We start from the raw sequence: 16,371 nt of genomic DNA, 5'->3' as shown, positions 1-16,371 counted from the left end.
AGCACCATATCAGGAAGGCAGCTAGAAGGGGTCTTCTTCAAACTAACCTATCTTCAAATTGGACGTTCAATTGCTATTCTGCTGACATATTAATGATAGTATAAGCCAATAAGCTATTACATGCATCTTCCTGCCTCGCCCCAGACTTTCCTTATAAATATGTTCCACCCCAAAAGCCCCCATAACAAGATAAAGTTTTGACCTTCATATCTTTCACATTAATGGCAAACTGAAGATGAAAAGAATGCAGAGAAATGGCTCAGTCTGAGGAACCGTAATCAGAATTCTGCCATTATTTATGTCCAGATGAGAAACCCCTCTAGGATATTAGTGATATAAGAATTGACTTCTCACCTCCTTCTGTATTCTGTGCTCTGCTGCTTGTATCCGCTGGTCCATCTCCTCTTCTAGCTCCCCAAGCTGGATTGCCGCTTTATCCTGTGCTCTAAAAAAGGAAACATTTGTGTAAAACTTTCATAAATGTCAGCAGTAACAGGGAAACATGCATGGTTCACTCCACCCCTAAATTAAACAGGTGGCTCGAAATGCTCCAAGTTGGCTATCTGAAAAACAGGGAAGAAGTTTTACACTCCAAATTAAAGACACCTGCTTCTCAGAACTCAATTGAAGTAATTCAGTTCTCTCAGTACAGGAAGTGCCAAATATCTAAGATATGTCACATTTTCTGCACACTGCTGAGAACAGGCCTTTTTTATTCCTCATGGCAGCATGAAGGAAACCAATCTGTGAAGAATTCTGCATTTGCAACTGCTCAATTTCCTCAGCATATATTAACTTGATCCCAGTCAAATGACCTGACCAGGGCACAAGATGGCTCAAAAGTCATCTATCCTACTTCCTCTAGCTAGTGAGTGATACCAGGACTGTGGCCAAGATGGGATCACTGAGCTACAAAGAGGGAGTATGTTCAGGGCAGCCCTAAAAAAAATTAGGAAGAACCACATAAGGAGGCAAAAAAATAATTAAAAAGCTAAACAGATTCTACCATATTAATAATTACACTTACGGTAGTTTTACCAAACAGTACTGTGTCCATGATTTCCTGGTAGAAACTAGAATTTTCTGTTGAATTATAGGATTTCATTCCCCAAATTCCAGACACAAATGACCACAAAGAAAACAAACATCCCAGACCTAAAATGTTCCTAAAGAATGAAGGAAACTGACTATACAGAAACAGCAAGGCCCATTGAAACATCACATGGGACTAGCTCTTATACCATTTTGTCATAACATTTTATAACCAGTTATAATATTAAATATTGCTTTGTATGAGAGAGATTTGCTTTTTAAATACAACTTTGCATTCCAAGGCACTTCTGAGAGGATATGAAAGAATTACAATGGTCAGGATACCTTAAATGAGCAATGTGACTCCAGAGGAAAGAAACTCAAAGTAAGCACAGCATGCAAGTTGGATGCCCAGCTGCTCTCCTCTTGGGTCATAAAGCATAACTGTCCATTTAGGCCAGGGCCTATTTAGACATTAACTTTTCCAGGGTTTTTTCCCCTCTACCAAAATGTAAGAATAGGGAAACCTGATCTGGATCAGGACTCTAGCTTTGACTCTCTGTCCCTACTTTGGTCCTGTTCCACATTGAGGGCTGAGCCTGAATTGCATGGAGAGGAGAAAATCCTCCATTCACTTCAACAGGAGACTGTCTTCCTCTTCTAATGACGGGCAATAGGACTCCTGATCTCATTCGAGTCCACAGCAGAGGGCAAAGCAGTCTTCCCCAACCTGGTGACATCCAGATAAGTAATAAATTCCCAGCACTCCCTAGCTAGCCATGCCTCTTTACCTCTCTGCAGAGAGTTTTGATCTGGGTTTGCTTCCTGCACTTACTTTTGTACAAGGAAACTAACCCTACTGATATAGCTGTATGATATATGCATAAAGAACACATGTAGCTTGTGTCTCAGTATGGCTTGGCATGGCAAAGAATACTGGCTTGTGCCCCACAGAGATTCCAAGGCCACAGGTTGTTGATTCTGGCATCTTGCACCTTCAGTTCTCATCCAGAATTAGATGCATGCATGTTAATAGTTGTTGCCATTAACATGTGATCTTAGGCAACTCATGTACTGGAGACAAAATGGCAACTGTTTAACTGGAGAGTACAAAACAATTGACTCTTACCTTTTTACAGCTATGGCTAAGTTTTCCATTTCTGTACTCTGAAGCTTGATCTCTCGAATAAAGTTCTTAATGACATGTTCATAAGGTTGAATTAATCGTGGCTCCACTATATTGATGTTCTGATACAGAACACTTACTTGTTCCTGCCTGAAAAGAAGAAGAAAAAACCACAGATATTAAAAACACATTGCAGTTTAATTCACAGACAATTGCAAGATGGTTGGTAAAATGGAGAAAAGAAAAAAACTTCTATTAAATTTTAAAGGATTTTTCTGTTTTCTAATGTCTAACTAATCATGATTTTAACATTAATCCTAGGAATTTAAAATACAATTAGTATTTGATATCAAGATATGGTTAGGCATTGCCAGAACGATGAAACAAAATTTTAATGTAATTTTATTTATTATACTGCTTTAGCACTTAATATAACACCTCTAAGCAGTTCACACTAAAACATAACAAAAATATATGAACGATGTAAAATAATAAATAACGTATTTTTTGCTCTATAAGACGCAGTTCCCCGCCCCCCTTAAAAGTAAGGGAAATGTCTGTGCATCTTATAGAGCGAATATGTGTGTGCAGTAAGTCTGTCAGATGTGCAGCCCATGGGGAAGTGATGGGGAATGTGCCTGTGATTATGTGCCCATTTGATTCAGAATATTTTTTTTTCTTGTTTTCCTCCTCTAAAAACTAGGTGCGTCTTATGGTCAGGTGCGTCTTATAGAGCGAAAAATACGCTAATTGCAGCAGACCAAGCAATAAAGCAGAGTAAGGGGACAGCCCATGGCAGCTGAGGGAAAATCTGCGTAAAGAAATATGTTATCAGATGGTGCCTGAAGCTGCCACTTGGCTTACTTACGGCAGAGAATCCTAGAGGATGGGTGCCACTGGTGGGCAAGTCCACTGCCATGCCCTTCTCTGGTGACATTCTGTGGCTGCAGAATGACCAATAAGGCCTCCTCTGAAGAGCTCAGGGATCAACTGGGCGTACACAGGGCAAGGCATTCTCCATGCAAATGAGAAAATATTTGGGAAAACTGGTTCCTGAAGAGCAATTAAACTGTGTAACAACAATGCACACTCTCACTACCTCTGTAAATGTGATACAGAAGGCGAACAAAATGATGGCTCCTTCACTCGTTAATCATGTGAAGGGCACTTTATGTGATTACCAGGATGTGGGACCATGATCCGGGCACCATCCTTTGAAATCCACATGCTGGTGTGGACACGTGCACTGATGACGTTTGTGTACAAAGAGAGGTTCATGCAGAGGATTCCACACAAATGGGGCTTTGGATTGCACATGCATCCCAGTCACATGAAAACTCACACACATGTAAGCTCACATGTTAGCTTTGTCAGTGGAGATGCCTTTGTCAGGGGGAAAGGCTGGCCCTGTAGGATGGCCCGGGAACCCTGCAAAGCAGTTAACATGTGAAAGAGCTTTCTACAACAATGACAGTGTGTATTTTTTTTATAAAAGCTTTAATATACAGTCCAATTAGCCAGAGGCTCTCCAAGTTGTTTAGAACAAGTAATAAATATATTCCAGCCTTCCAGTGTGTTGAACTACAATTCCCAGCATCCCCCAGCCATCTGGAGGGTATATATTAAAAAGGAAGAATGAATTGGCACTATTAAAGTCAACGGAGTTGTGCCCCCCCCAAGGGATGAATATGAACGGGTTGGCAAGCTCAAACTACTCTTGCAGAGCACCAATCCAAATGAGGGCAATGTGCACTTATTCCTGAGCAAATAACCTGCCTGATTACAATCCTGATTATTTTGCTCAACCCTGTTATTTCTGTTGGAATAGTAAAGGCTGCAGTCAAAATCCTTATTGGATGGAAGTCAGTAGTTATGGCAAATGAAGGCAATTCCAATGCTTATGGCAAATTAACAATAACCAATCATGTTTATAAGATCAGGCTCTGTTCGGTTGCTAGCTCATCATAGGAAACTTGTGTTGCAGCAACAACATGAAAGTCTTAGGGTACCTTAAAGACTGGCAAACTTTTCTTGGACAAGCAATCATTTCAGCAAATGTAGGCGGGGGGGTGGGTGGGATATGGACATGTGGGGAAAAGGAACCTGTGGGGCCAAATGAGCGCAAAATGCAAGAAGCAACCTGAAACAATTTTATCTAAAGCACAAATGGATGTCAGATGAGCACAACGATTATTAGCCACAGAAGCTGCGATATAACAAGAATCATACTAGATCTGTGTTAATTAATATCTGCACCGGGAGAGGAAACCATTGTCTCTATTCAGGCCTAAACAAAGAGAATCACATTTCTTGATTGATTTTAATCCAACATTTTCATGCTGAAACTTTCCTTTGAAGTTCCTTTGTTTTAGAATGACAATGCTCAGGTCAGCAGCAGTGTCCCAGGAGACTGAAACATTCTCCCACTGGCTTCTGAATGCAGCTATTTTTGATGTCAAACTTGTATTCACCTATCCTGTTGCACGGAGATTTACTTGTTTTTGCAATGTAGACTGCAACACTGATGACAAGAGACAGCACATATTACATTGAAGAAAGGGCAGGGAAATGACCCCTGATGGTAAGGCTGATGTTATCACATCTTAAGAGTAGCACAACCTGAATGGATAAGGGGACAGAGTTGGCATCTGGATAACTGCCAAGTCTGATCTCTTGTACCTGCATCCCGTTATATGGCCTGTTGGAATGTTTCTGAACTTTTCGAATGATCAGTGAAATAGTCGGAAATGCCTTGCGCATGCATGTGATTTTCTTCAGAGATCCATAGAGATACGGCAATTAATCACAGTTGTGCAGCTGTGCCTTTTTTTCTTTCATTCTTTTTACTTTCATGGAAATGTGTGTGGTCCCTATCTGAACTGGGATTGGGATCATGGTCATCCAACAAGGGAGGATTTAAGTTTCTCCCTGCCCATTTCCCCCCAAATTCCACATACATGTGGGGAGGGCATAAAGAATCATTGGCGTTGATGGAGCCTGTTTTTACATCCCCCCCACAAGGTAGTTGGAATTTCAGAAGATCTACAGGTGAAAGAGTAAAGTCTAAACCCTCTGACTCCAGAGCTTCATGGTTCCAACCTTGAATTGAGACAGCGCACAGTTACACAAAATCAAAGTCAGCTACAAGGCTCAAGCTACCCCAACATGATTGGTGCAGGAAGAAGGGCATTTCTCAAATCTACGCAGATATTAGGCCCAAGCATCCAGTTATTGAACCCAGGAGACTCAACATCACAGATGAAAAGACTGGGTTCACACAACACAAAAAACCATGCTGGGTAACTAGCTATAAGAGTTGCCATGTTGTGCAAGGGCTCTTGTTTGGACAACAAGCCCCCCTGCCAACCCATGCTCATTGTGAGAATTCTTGTACTCATGATGGATTGTAACCCAGGTTACTGACCTCATTGTAGGGTTCGGGAAGTCGTGAAAGAACTGCTTGGTAGGAAAAAGCCCGTGCTACTCTTGCCCAGGTCAGCATTAGTGGTAACCACTCCATCGAGTGCTCAACTGGCACTTTGGAGCAACCACAACTCACTCTTCCCACTCTGCTTGCAACCCCTTTTGCATTTGCCACAGCTTTTTGCCTGGAGATCATTATTTGAGATCTCCAAAGTGACTGAGACAGCCGGTGATAGCCATTCTAAAGTGCCCAAGTGGCACACAGGTGCAACCATCACTGCTTTGCCACCCATTTTTCCCCATTTCCCTTCTCTTTTTTGGTAGACATGAAGTCTGCATATATCCCCATAACACACAAACACAATTAGCACTATCAGACCTTGTATAAAGGAAACATTTGATAGCTGTCAGAAGTAAATGCTCCCATAAATTTAGGTTGCACTATTCTATGCATTTAGAAGCTCAGGAAAGTGTGGAAAAGCTGAAGGATACTGAGAACTATCAGCTCCAACCTTGCAACTTAGAGGACCATGCTATGAAAGAAGTGATCTGCTCACCAACCACTTTCACAAGCACAGATCTCCTTGCTGTCAAGTGAAAGCAAAGTCACATACTTGATGCCTGATTTTGTCAATGTCCATGGATGATGCCTGCTTTGCCAACACACACCAACCACACCACTGATCAGGGAAAGCTTTGCACTTTTGGTAGCCAGAGTTGTTCACCTGCATAACCTGAACTACCAACATTAAAAAAATAATACTTTTTTGAACATTTCTGGCCCGATCACCCATAAGATAGGTGGTGAAGCAGTGACAGCTGCTCCAATAGCTTTGGCACTTTGGAAGGGATGTCTCTGGCTGTCCATGTCACTCAGAGGATCACTAAGAGTGATCTCCAAATAAAGGTGGAAAAGTCATGGTAAACACAGAAGGACAGGGCAGCTTCAGCAGCCAGTTCCCCTGAGGCCCTGGTAGACTGTGCAGAAAGGAGGAAAAGCAATTACATGTAAGCCTAGATGCACAGCTTATTTGCAGGGAGGGTTACTGTGTTGGGTGGACTCACCCAGTGGCTTGCCTTAGGCAAGTTAAACACTAAGCAGTGACTTTAGTTGACGGGGACATGTGGAGTACTTTAAGCTACTATGAGCCCAGTGTTTTTCGAGATTTTCTCAAGGGGAAGCCACAGGCTATATTTATCAAAAGGTGGCTGTCATAATGGCTCGTGGCATGCATAAAAGATGTGCAGGGTGCAACCAGAAAAGGTGTGTGCCGTTTGTCACCCACCCTATATTTGCGCCACAACTCAGCTTCACGCTCTTGCACTGGTGAGCTAATAAAGACACTGCATCACACTCCCTTCCTTTAACACCCTTTGCAAAGCTATATCCCCAGGAGTCTGGAAGCCAGCCGGGTCCTGTATTTTGACAGTGCTGCCTTTTGTTCTGTCCTCAAATACGTCACAGCTGCTGTTCCTGGAGATTTTGCAGCTTCAAAAGATTAAACAAACAAGAAACCTGAGCAAGGGAAAGCTGAGAGACTCAACTTGCGTCTGCTGTGCTTCTTCAGGGTCTGCCTGCCGTGCTCCGCTTGGAAGAGCTGCTGCTGTCATAAACATACGGCAGGAGCTATGGGAGTTGGCTCAGGTTATTTGATCTCAAAACCGCAATATGGTTTTGTTGTTCCTCCTTGGCCCAATTATGACAGTCAAGAGCAAGATGAAGAAGACTCCAGTGGTCGATGGTTAGGCAATGCTCGTCGGGTGCAAGGAGTGACAAATCACACTACAGACAAGCTGAGCAGGCAGCCTTCTAGAGGAGCTCCAGTGGGGGTGGGTTCTTTTTAAATCAAATATTACACCAGGAGAGGGGAGCACATAACTGAATACTTAATCCAGCATGAATTAAAAATACAAGTTAGCAGCAACTCACACATACTTTGCCAAGAGCCATCCTGAAAACAGAGGAGTCTCAAACATTCCGTTTGACAACAAGCAGTGAATCTGGTCTGCAGAAACTACAATCTTTATATGTCCACTGGTTACTGCAATGTGTATGGAACAGAAGGCAGGAGTGTTTGGCAGCCTATTAAAAACAAACTCAGCTTTTAAAGTCTGTTGATTTAATTCTTGGGGAGCTGCAAGTTATTGGATTGCTATATTTTATAATGCTTTTTGATTTTATGGTTTTATATATGTAACAGAGGAAAACCAGAACCTCAGGGACCATAGGGTGGTACATAAGATATTGAGACATCCACAATCTTGGGAGGAATCTAAGCAGATATCTCCAAGCACCTTCTGCTAGCCACTGCAGAAGGCTCCAGGGTGGCTCCTTTTCTGAGACTGGGGAGAGAGAAAATGGTTGGGGAGCACATGGCGAGGAAGAAGAGGGTTGTGATTTTGGGGTGGGGAGCATATGCCCCACAAGCCACATTCAGCCACTATGGCTCTCTGGATTCAGTTAAAAATTGTGTGTGCAGAGAGAACGCACCTGTACCAACTGTGGAGTGACAAAAGAATCAAGAGTAGCTTGTTCACATGAGAGGAGTTCATAGTTAAAACTGGTATTGCTTTGCATTTGGTTGGCCAGTACCTGAAAGAGCTACTCAATCAATGGATTACATCCAAGATGTTTCCATTAGGCAAGCAGATCCACTGTAACGAACAGGGTTTAAGTCCAACTAACACTGGATGTAACCTGGTGCCTAAACATATTTTTGTCCTGACTGTGTACAGCCTGCACCTGAGGAAGCACTGAGCAGATATAAGGCGGAAAGCAAATTTTCTTCTCCCTGCAAAGATAGCGACTTGTTAGGACTTCTTTCTAACAGTGGCTTTGTATGTTTCAGTTCAGAAGGGGGACCGCCAAGCCTTGTCTATCTACATTTTGTAAGTAATATACTGGTGAAATGACCCAGCTATGCACGGGTGGAAATAGGCCTTAGTGCAATGCAGAAAAATCTTCAGTCTAACATATGCAGCTGTTAGATCGTGTCCAGCCGATGTAAATGAAGCTATTATGGGGTAGCCCACAGTCTCCTCAGGGAAGAGTCTGTTCACTTCATTATTCTGCAGGGACAAAGTCCCAGGGAAGAGGGAACCAATATATAACCTTGTCCTTAGGAACCTTTCCTTTCAGCTGCAAAACTATACTAAGGTCTGCAAACTGCACTTCCCCACTGATTAGGGAAGTCTGCCACCTAGACACTGAAGATGGCACTTCATGTTTCAAACACGTAATCAAATTAAAATTAAATTAAAATTTAAAGCCAAATAAGCTCCAAGTGCATCCCTCATCACAGGGCCCTCCTTAATATATGCACCACAATTCATATGTCTAGATTTCTGTACCACCTGTAACAGGCAGGCAGAGAAAAAAACCAATATAAACCGTCCAAGCACACCAGAAAAAGGATAAGAAGCAACATAAGTCACCAGCATTTAAACAGCATTTTGTGGCATTATGAGAAGCTACTTCCCCACATTTTTGCTCTTATTTCTAAGATGTGGAAAAGTTACTAAAGGAAGGCGGGCCACTAGGGAAAATTATTTAACTAATGTAGTATCCATTTGGCAACAATACTGCTCTTCTTAAGACTGCGCTCACCAACCCCACCCAACAATGGTGTACTTCCTTGCCTTACCTGTCAATGTCATTTTGTGGAGAGGAAGGTCAAGAAATTATGCATCTTTTCATTTTTCATGCAACTGAATTTTTTGTTAACTCAGGAAACCAACTTAATAAAAATATTTTAATCAGATGGTAAGATATCAGTTAAGAGGTATTTGTTGACCTAAACTTGGACTAGTCTAGCTTGTGCCAAGCTGCTAATTTTGACCTATTTCTCTAGTTCTCACAGTCTTTTGTTTTCACCATCATTTGGTCTGAAGCTATGCACAAGAATTGCCCTTCAGTGGAATCATATGATACGGCTGTGTGCTTATGCCAAACAAAGGAATTGCATTTGCTCTACCACGTTATTAAGAGAGAGGCGCTGGACCGCATTCAAAGTGCTATAACAAATGCTGTATCCATGACACTGAGATAAGGGAGACAGATGTCTACAGAAATCCTCACTGCACACATTTCATTGCACCACCTGCAAAAAAGTTAACTTTGGAACTTCGTCTACATGGGGAGCATTAGAAGGCAGGCAAAGGAAGGAGTCACTTCCAAGTTTAAAGAAAGACTAGGGTGGTCAAGTACCCTACACTACTGAGCATAACCCTCTCTTTGAACGGCTGTCCAATCCAAGTCCAGTTTAAAGTTTAAAGAACTATGGAAAAGGAGCATAGCAAAGGTCTTGAAGTTATCCATTCAGTTAGCTCCTAAATCATTCTTCTTCGTTAAAGTATGATGCTTTGGGTTTCTCTTTATATTTTAGTCAGTGTGTATTATTAAATGTTCAGGAAATATCTCTAATATATCCCTAAATATCCATAATACATCTCTAAAGGATCTGCGCTTCCCCCTTTGTCTGCTGCCTTAAAGTAATAATAGCATTGTGCTGACCATGCTGAAAGTTAAAATCAATGTTTAAATTCTGTTTCTTTCCACCCTCAACACTATTCATTGCAGAAAACATCATAACGGTTTACTAACCAAGACTTCAATTTAAGCAATGCATTGGTCCTTCAAAACAATCTTTAAAAAATATTTTCACAAGACGTTTTGTTAAGATATTGAACAAACTAAGGCCTCAAGGTGCAATCCCATATTTAGATGTGTCTGAGTGGAGCATGGTGACAGCTCTAAGACTTTTTTTCTGTCTAAGCATGGATAGGACCATACCCATAAAAGGTCTTAATCATCTGGCCTATTCCACAAAAATCATGCATGCCAAATAGTTAGCTGCAATCTACATTCAGTTAAGATTCTGAACAATATTGGAGATTTTGATTTGAAAGTAAGAGTCCATCATGGAGATTTTGCTCCAATAAAATATGAATCTTTGTCCATGTCTCCCAGGGATGTTAGGAGTTGTAGTATGACACATCTGAAGGGTAACAGCAAAGAAGGCTGGTCTACAGAAACCTAAATTAATCCATTTTCAGAACTTGGGAAAGGCCATGTACATACATCTGCTTTAGCACTCACCTATGCCAGAAAGACAGAAAAAGTGGCATGGGCCAAAACACCATTTATTGTCCCATGAAGCATCACACAAACCATGCAGAACCAACTGGTCAATTGTCAAGTGACAGGTAAAAGAAGAGCGTGCACTGCCTGGCTTGTACGCATTGACCACAACCTAACATCCACACCTCAAACCTGCAATAATGCCTATGAGAACTTACCATTGGCACGGTATGTGGGGCTGAGTTCACAAGGGATCTCCAGCAGGAGGAAAAGCAGCAAGGCGACAGAGTTTCAGAAACGCAGCAGGTGGGCAGGGAGAGTTAGCCACATAGCCCACCACATGCCTGCTGAAAGTAGCAACCTCTTCAAGTTTTCCCTAGAAGTAGAGTTTTGGTATACATGTTTCTACGTAGTGTGTTGTTGGGTTTAAGGAATCCCTATTAACTATCCTGAGCTTTAGAAGAAGGGTGGGCTTTAAATCTAAGCACACATTCATCACATAAACTGTTTGTGTGCATGTAGACAATCTTTCCAGAAAATTTTACAGTGCTTTTACTTTGATTCTGGGCTTTACTACACAGTTAGCATGTTTAGGATTGAGGCCTCTGTCTAAATTCTGTTTCTTGGCCAACTGGAACAAACATGACTAAAATCAAATGCTGACTTTCAGCATAGACAAGGCAACCCTGTTACTGTCTCAAGACAGCAGACAAAGAGGGAAGACCTGGTTTCTTAGCTTTCCTTCTTAGACCTGAACGCCAGAATGCTTGCACCTCTTGTTTTCAAATTTATTTCTTCAGGGTTTTTTTAATTGTCTGGTTTTTAATTGGGAGGGTAATATGCATATCCTCTTGTACTATCTTAAATTGGGATCAAAAGAAGGGTGTTACATTTTAGCACTCCACCTCTACTTTGTGGTTAAGTTTTTGGGTGAGCTAACTTTTCTTTCAGTCTCAGCAGTTTGCATTCTGAAAAATAAGTGTTTTTCGGTAAGCAGAACAAGCAAGCCATGACTGGTATTTTGTGAGAGCCCCCTCTACACACACTCAAACTACCAAATACAGCAAACAAACCAGAAAAGGTTGAGGAGCCCTGTTCTTATCCTTTATTTACTGAGATATAGAAGAAAAGACAGGTCTATTGCTCATCAAGGGACAAATCTGCACAGGCCTTTATTTTAAAAATTGTATAAAATAAGTTTACATTACATTAAACAAATTAAGCTACCTGAACATAGGTCCAGTTTATTCTCAAATGATTCACTCCCAGTGTATCGTACATCTGCGTCACCACAACCATTGTGCAGGTAACTGCTTATGTCAACACAACACTAAGGTGGATGCTTTCAGTACCTGCAGAGCAACATTGCTTTCCGTATGTTTGGCTCTTTGCATCCATTTCAGTTCTGGCTGGCAACCTGCATTTTTTACGTTTCAGGTCAATGGTGCATTCAACAATAGGAAAACCCATAATAAAACTGAATTCTGTATAAAGAGACATACAGTGGGGTTCTTATTAAGCTCATTCAAAATGCCACGGAAACCAAGAGGTCTTGACAAAACATCATCACATGAATCAAATTACAAGACCCAAGAGTGTTCATGAATAAAACCTGCAGGTGGTACAGCAGCCCAATTCTTGTTTTCATGGTACTTTCATGAAAAAGCCACTACAATTTCCATTTTTGTCCTGAAACGTAGTAACTTAATTCCATTTCCTAAGAAACAAGTGTCCTGGAAGAAAGAAGTAAGAGTCAAAAGTAGCTTTCCTTTCTACATTTGACCCAAGACACTGTAGTAAGGGCGTTTCCACCTGTACGATGCATTTTGAAGAATGAGGAAAAAGTTCCTGCAACTGAGCAGCCAGATTTTATACTGCAGCTGCTCTCAGTCACAGCAGACAAATGAAAACTCCTTTTACATGTGTTCTACCACTGATCTGCTGCCTTTCTAGGAAGGTGTTTTATGGACTGACAATACAATACCAGACTTCATCCAACCTAAATTTGATCCAGCAAGGTTTACCTTATGTTCTTAACCAATACGATTTGATCAACCATCTGCATTTTAACTAAGGACACAATCTTATGGGTTGTGTACCAGGCTCTCCACTGATTCGTTCTGCAGAACAGCAAAGGAGGTCTGAGATCATTTACTACATGCTATCAAAAAGGAAGGATGTTCTTCATGACTTCTGTCATGCCTTATTCAGTAACACAAGATCCAAAATAGTGTCTCTACATCAAAAACAGAGCAACAATGACAGAAAAGTCCTTTTGCCCATCACAGCAAATGATGAATTCAGAAAAAGAGGCTGATCCAGTGGGGGTCATTGCATGGGTGGAAGCAGTTTTCTTGGGAGAAGCTAAAGGATGAGAACCCTCCCTCCACCCTGCTGCCCCAACATGCACGCAGATTCTCCACCAGAACACTGGGAAACCCTTCAGAATCCTCAGAACAGGATTGTAGTAGCAAGAAAGCAAAGGTGCCACTGCACGAAGGACGTCCACTAGCATGATGAATTTAGTCCAATGTATCCAACACCCAAAGCTAACTACATAAGTGAAAGAAAGATTTCAAATAATTATATAGGAAAATGTGCCATCCATGCAATGCTATTTCATTAACATGAAAACTCTTGACAACTCAGGATATGATTCTTACCAACATTTTAACCATTTGATAACTGTAACTTTCACACCATAGTCTGGCTGTATGAAATGACTCTCACAACTCCGCTATCACAAACCCTTCTTATAATACAAATACAGAACCCATCCAGAAAGACAAACAGATACGATACACTCATCACTCAACAATCAATGACATCACTGGATTATGTACCTTGAGTATATATCCTCATACTGAAAGAAGGTAAGCTTCATACCCATAATCTAGTGAGGAACAACCGTCAGCGCTCAGTTTACTCTCAAAAGCTCCCTGTAAGCAGTCAGGACAGAATTCTGGCAAGAGTGACCCAGGGATGGAAAAACAAGAAAGAAAAGAGATGCTCTTTTGGCTTCAGTCATGTGCCCACTGACAGATTTGCTGAAGGTATGACTGAAAAAAGAAAAACAAGGTTAAAAAAAAAAGAACCCCCCCCCACTAATTTAATAGATTAACTGCCCAACCCTATTCATGTTTACTTAGAAGCACATTCCACAAAGTACAGAATGCAGTTCTATACACACTGACATGGCTGTAAGGCCCAGTGAACTCAAGGGGACTTCAAAGTAAGCATGTACAGGTTCACATCATTTGTCTCAGGTAAAGGTGCTTAGGATTGCTGGATGGAAACTGGTGTTTATAACTGATCTTTGCTGGATGAATAAATAAATGAATGGGACTGTACAAAAACCTTGGCTATTTCAACTATTATATCAGAAAGCTATTGCCAGCCAATGACTTGTGTGCATCACTTTGCATCAAGATTTGTGATTCAAATACCCTCCAAAACACCCTTAAAGTTGCATTTGTAACCAATTTTGCTTTCTCTGGTGGTGCTCCCCCCACTGCCTTGGTATCACAGAAAGCAGCACATTGGACTTCAAAAGAACAAAGGGGAGGAGGGAGGGGGATGAGTTGGTCTACTGCCAGCAGGACACTTTTCTGCAAGATCTTACAGCTATCCCATGGCTATCATCTATTTTCACAAAAGCCAAAACAGCATAGAAGTGACCTTGAATAGACTTGTCTTAAATAGCCAAACAGCGACTACCTCTTTCTATTCTGTCTGTTAAAAAAAAGAGTCCTGTATAAATCCAACTAAACAGGAACTGATCTAATGAAAGCAATCACCTGATTTATTTGTGTGTGTGCATTTTTTTCCTTAGCTGACTGTAGCGAAAGGAGGGGTGGGGAAGGAGGTTGTTTGCCAGGGGCGCCGGTTCAGAATGTGTGTCCCAGTCTTGTATGAAAGTGGGAGACTTTGAAACAATAAGTTAATGGGGAGGGGCAGTGGAAGAAGAGGCATTCTTTGGAAGGAAGAAGGAAGAAAAGACTTGGAATCTGAGAAGAGTAGCTGTTTGCCTGCAACAGCAAAAGAGCAAGAGACCAGAAGCGACGTGGCACCTTGCAGGCCTGCAGGAGGAGAGATTTCAAGGTATGTATTGCATCATAAAAACAGTTGCCAAGGGGCTGCTGCCATTATTTTCCTTCTCCCTCTAGAAATCCCAACTGCAGTCTGACTAGACAGGCAGGAGCTTCATGACACTCCTTCTCCAGAGGTGGTGCAAGCTTGGGCAAATACCACAGGCAGGCACACACTCCAGGAGAGAGGATGGGAGTCTGAGGAAATGCACACATGAAGAACCGTGCTGGGCCACACATATGCACGGGGGCAGGAAATTCATCTGGGGTGCCTCATTTCTGAAGCTGCAGGTCCTGTTGAAAAGTCACAATCCTACCTCACAGAGGTGTCATGGGGATAAATGGAAGGGAAAACCATAAGAAGGAAAGGTGGGGCACAAATATATACCAAGCAAAAAGTATAATCAACCATGAAAAGGCAAATGAGAAAATGATGACGTTGCTGTAGATAATTAGTAATCAAGTAAAGTATCCTGCCTGTTCCTGGCCAGGACTCTGTGTACATTTTAAGGCACACTTGACAGGCAGAAATTCTACAGGTGCATCTTATCTCCATGTAGCTATAGACCTTCTAACTGGCTACTGCCAGGGGCAGAGGGAAACAGCAGCCTTGCTCTGCACGTGGAAAGGTGCATTTTTCTCACCATCATCACCAGATTTGAGAGTAGAACCTGGAAAATTATTCTAGGGCTTCTGGAGCCAAGCCGTAGTTGGGGCTTCCTTCAACGCCTGTCTCTTCTCTGACACTCTAAGTAATTTGGGGATTTACCTGGGGATGTAGCCAGCCTCCTCCCCGAGTCGGAGCTCGAATTCCCGCCAAGCCTGGCAGGCTCCCATCGCCGCAGCCTCGGCCAAGCCATCGACGGGATCCCCCGTCCCGTCCACCTCCTCTTCCTCCTCCGAAGACTCCCCGCGGTTGCCCCGCCGCCGCCGCTGCTGCGATTGCGGATGCGGCTGCCGCCTCCGCCGCTGAGTGGCGCCGCGGAAGCCGCGGGCGAACTCGTGGAAGGTGATGGCGCCGTCGCGGTCGGTGTCCAGGCGTTGGAAGATCGCTTCTGCCTCGGCCGGCCGGACCCGCAACTCGGCGCACAGCGAGCCGAAGTCGTCGCGCTCGATCCGGCCGGAGCCGTTCACGTCACAGGCCAGGAAGAGCGAACGGAGCCGGGACGCTTCGTCGAAGTCCACCTGCTCGCTTTCGGGGGAGCCCATCACCAGCGGGAGCGGCCCGAGGGAGCAGGGGGGCGGCGGTGCCGGATTCAGCGCCCGGGACGGCGGATCCGGCTACAGGAAGCTCCGCACGTCGAAACCACCGCCGGGCAGGGAGAAAGCGCCGAGCCCGGCACCCAGTCACCGGTTTTGCTCGCGCGCGCCGCGGGACCGCCCCTTCGCTGCCCCACCCCCGCGCTGAGAAAGTTCTTCCAAGAGTTCAGCGCGCCGAGTTTGCAACATCCGCCCCGTCCAAACCTGAAGGAGCGCCGCTTGGGGCCGGAGGGGGCGCCGCGAACGCTTTCTGGGCCCGCCCACAAGCCGGGAGAGCGGCAGGAAAGACGCCCCCGCCTTGCCTGGCCTTCCGTTGGACGGTCCCATTCAACACCGCCCGACCTTCCCGGACACCGCGGACC

General features: G+C 43.3%; 1 protein-coding gene across 1 annotated transcript in view; it reads right to left on the bottom strand.

Annotated features, from left to right (window-relative positions):
- The window catches only part of RASEF (RAS and EF-hand domain containing), a 47,327-nt gene extending 31,335 nt beyond the window's left edge, over window positions 1-15,992 (bottom strand). Inside the window, exons 1-3 of the mRNA XM_044446717.1 lie at window positions 15,519-15,992; window positions 2,162-2,308; window positions 355-445 (exon numbers count right to left, since the gene is read on the bottom strand). Coding sequence (XP_044302652.1) covers window positions 355-445; window positions 2,162-2,308; window positions 15,519-15,958 — 678 coding nt within the window. The 5' untranslated portion in view covers window positions 15,959-15,992. The remainder of the gene's footprint in view (window positions 1-354; window positions 446-2,161; window positions 2,309-15,518) is intronic.
- Between the last annotated feature and the right edge of the window lie 379 nt (window positions 15,993-16,371).

This window comes from Varanus komodoensis, unplaced genomic scaffold, assembly GCF_004798865.1.
Source record: "Varanus komodoensis strain SLA01 unplaced genomic scaffold, ASM479886v1 scaffold5, whole genome shotgun sequence".
NCBI lineage: Eukaryota > Metazoa > Chordata > Lepidosauria > Squamata > Varanidae > Varanus > Varanus komodoensis.
This window is presented reverse-complemented; position numbering and strand designations above follow the sequence as displayed.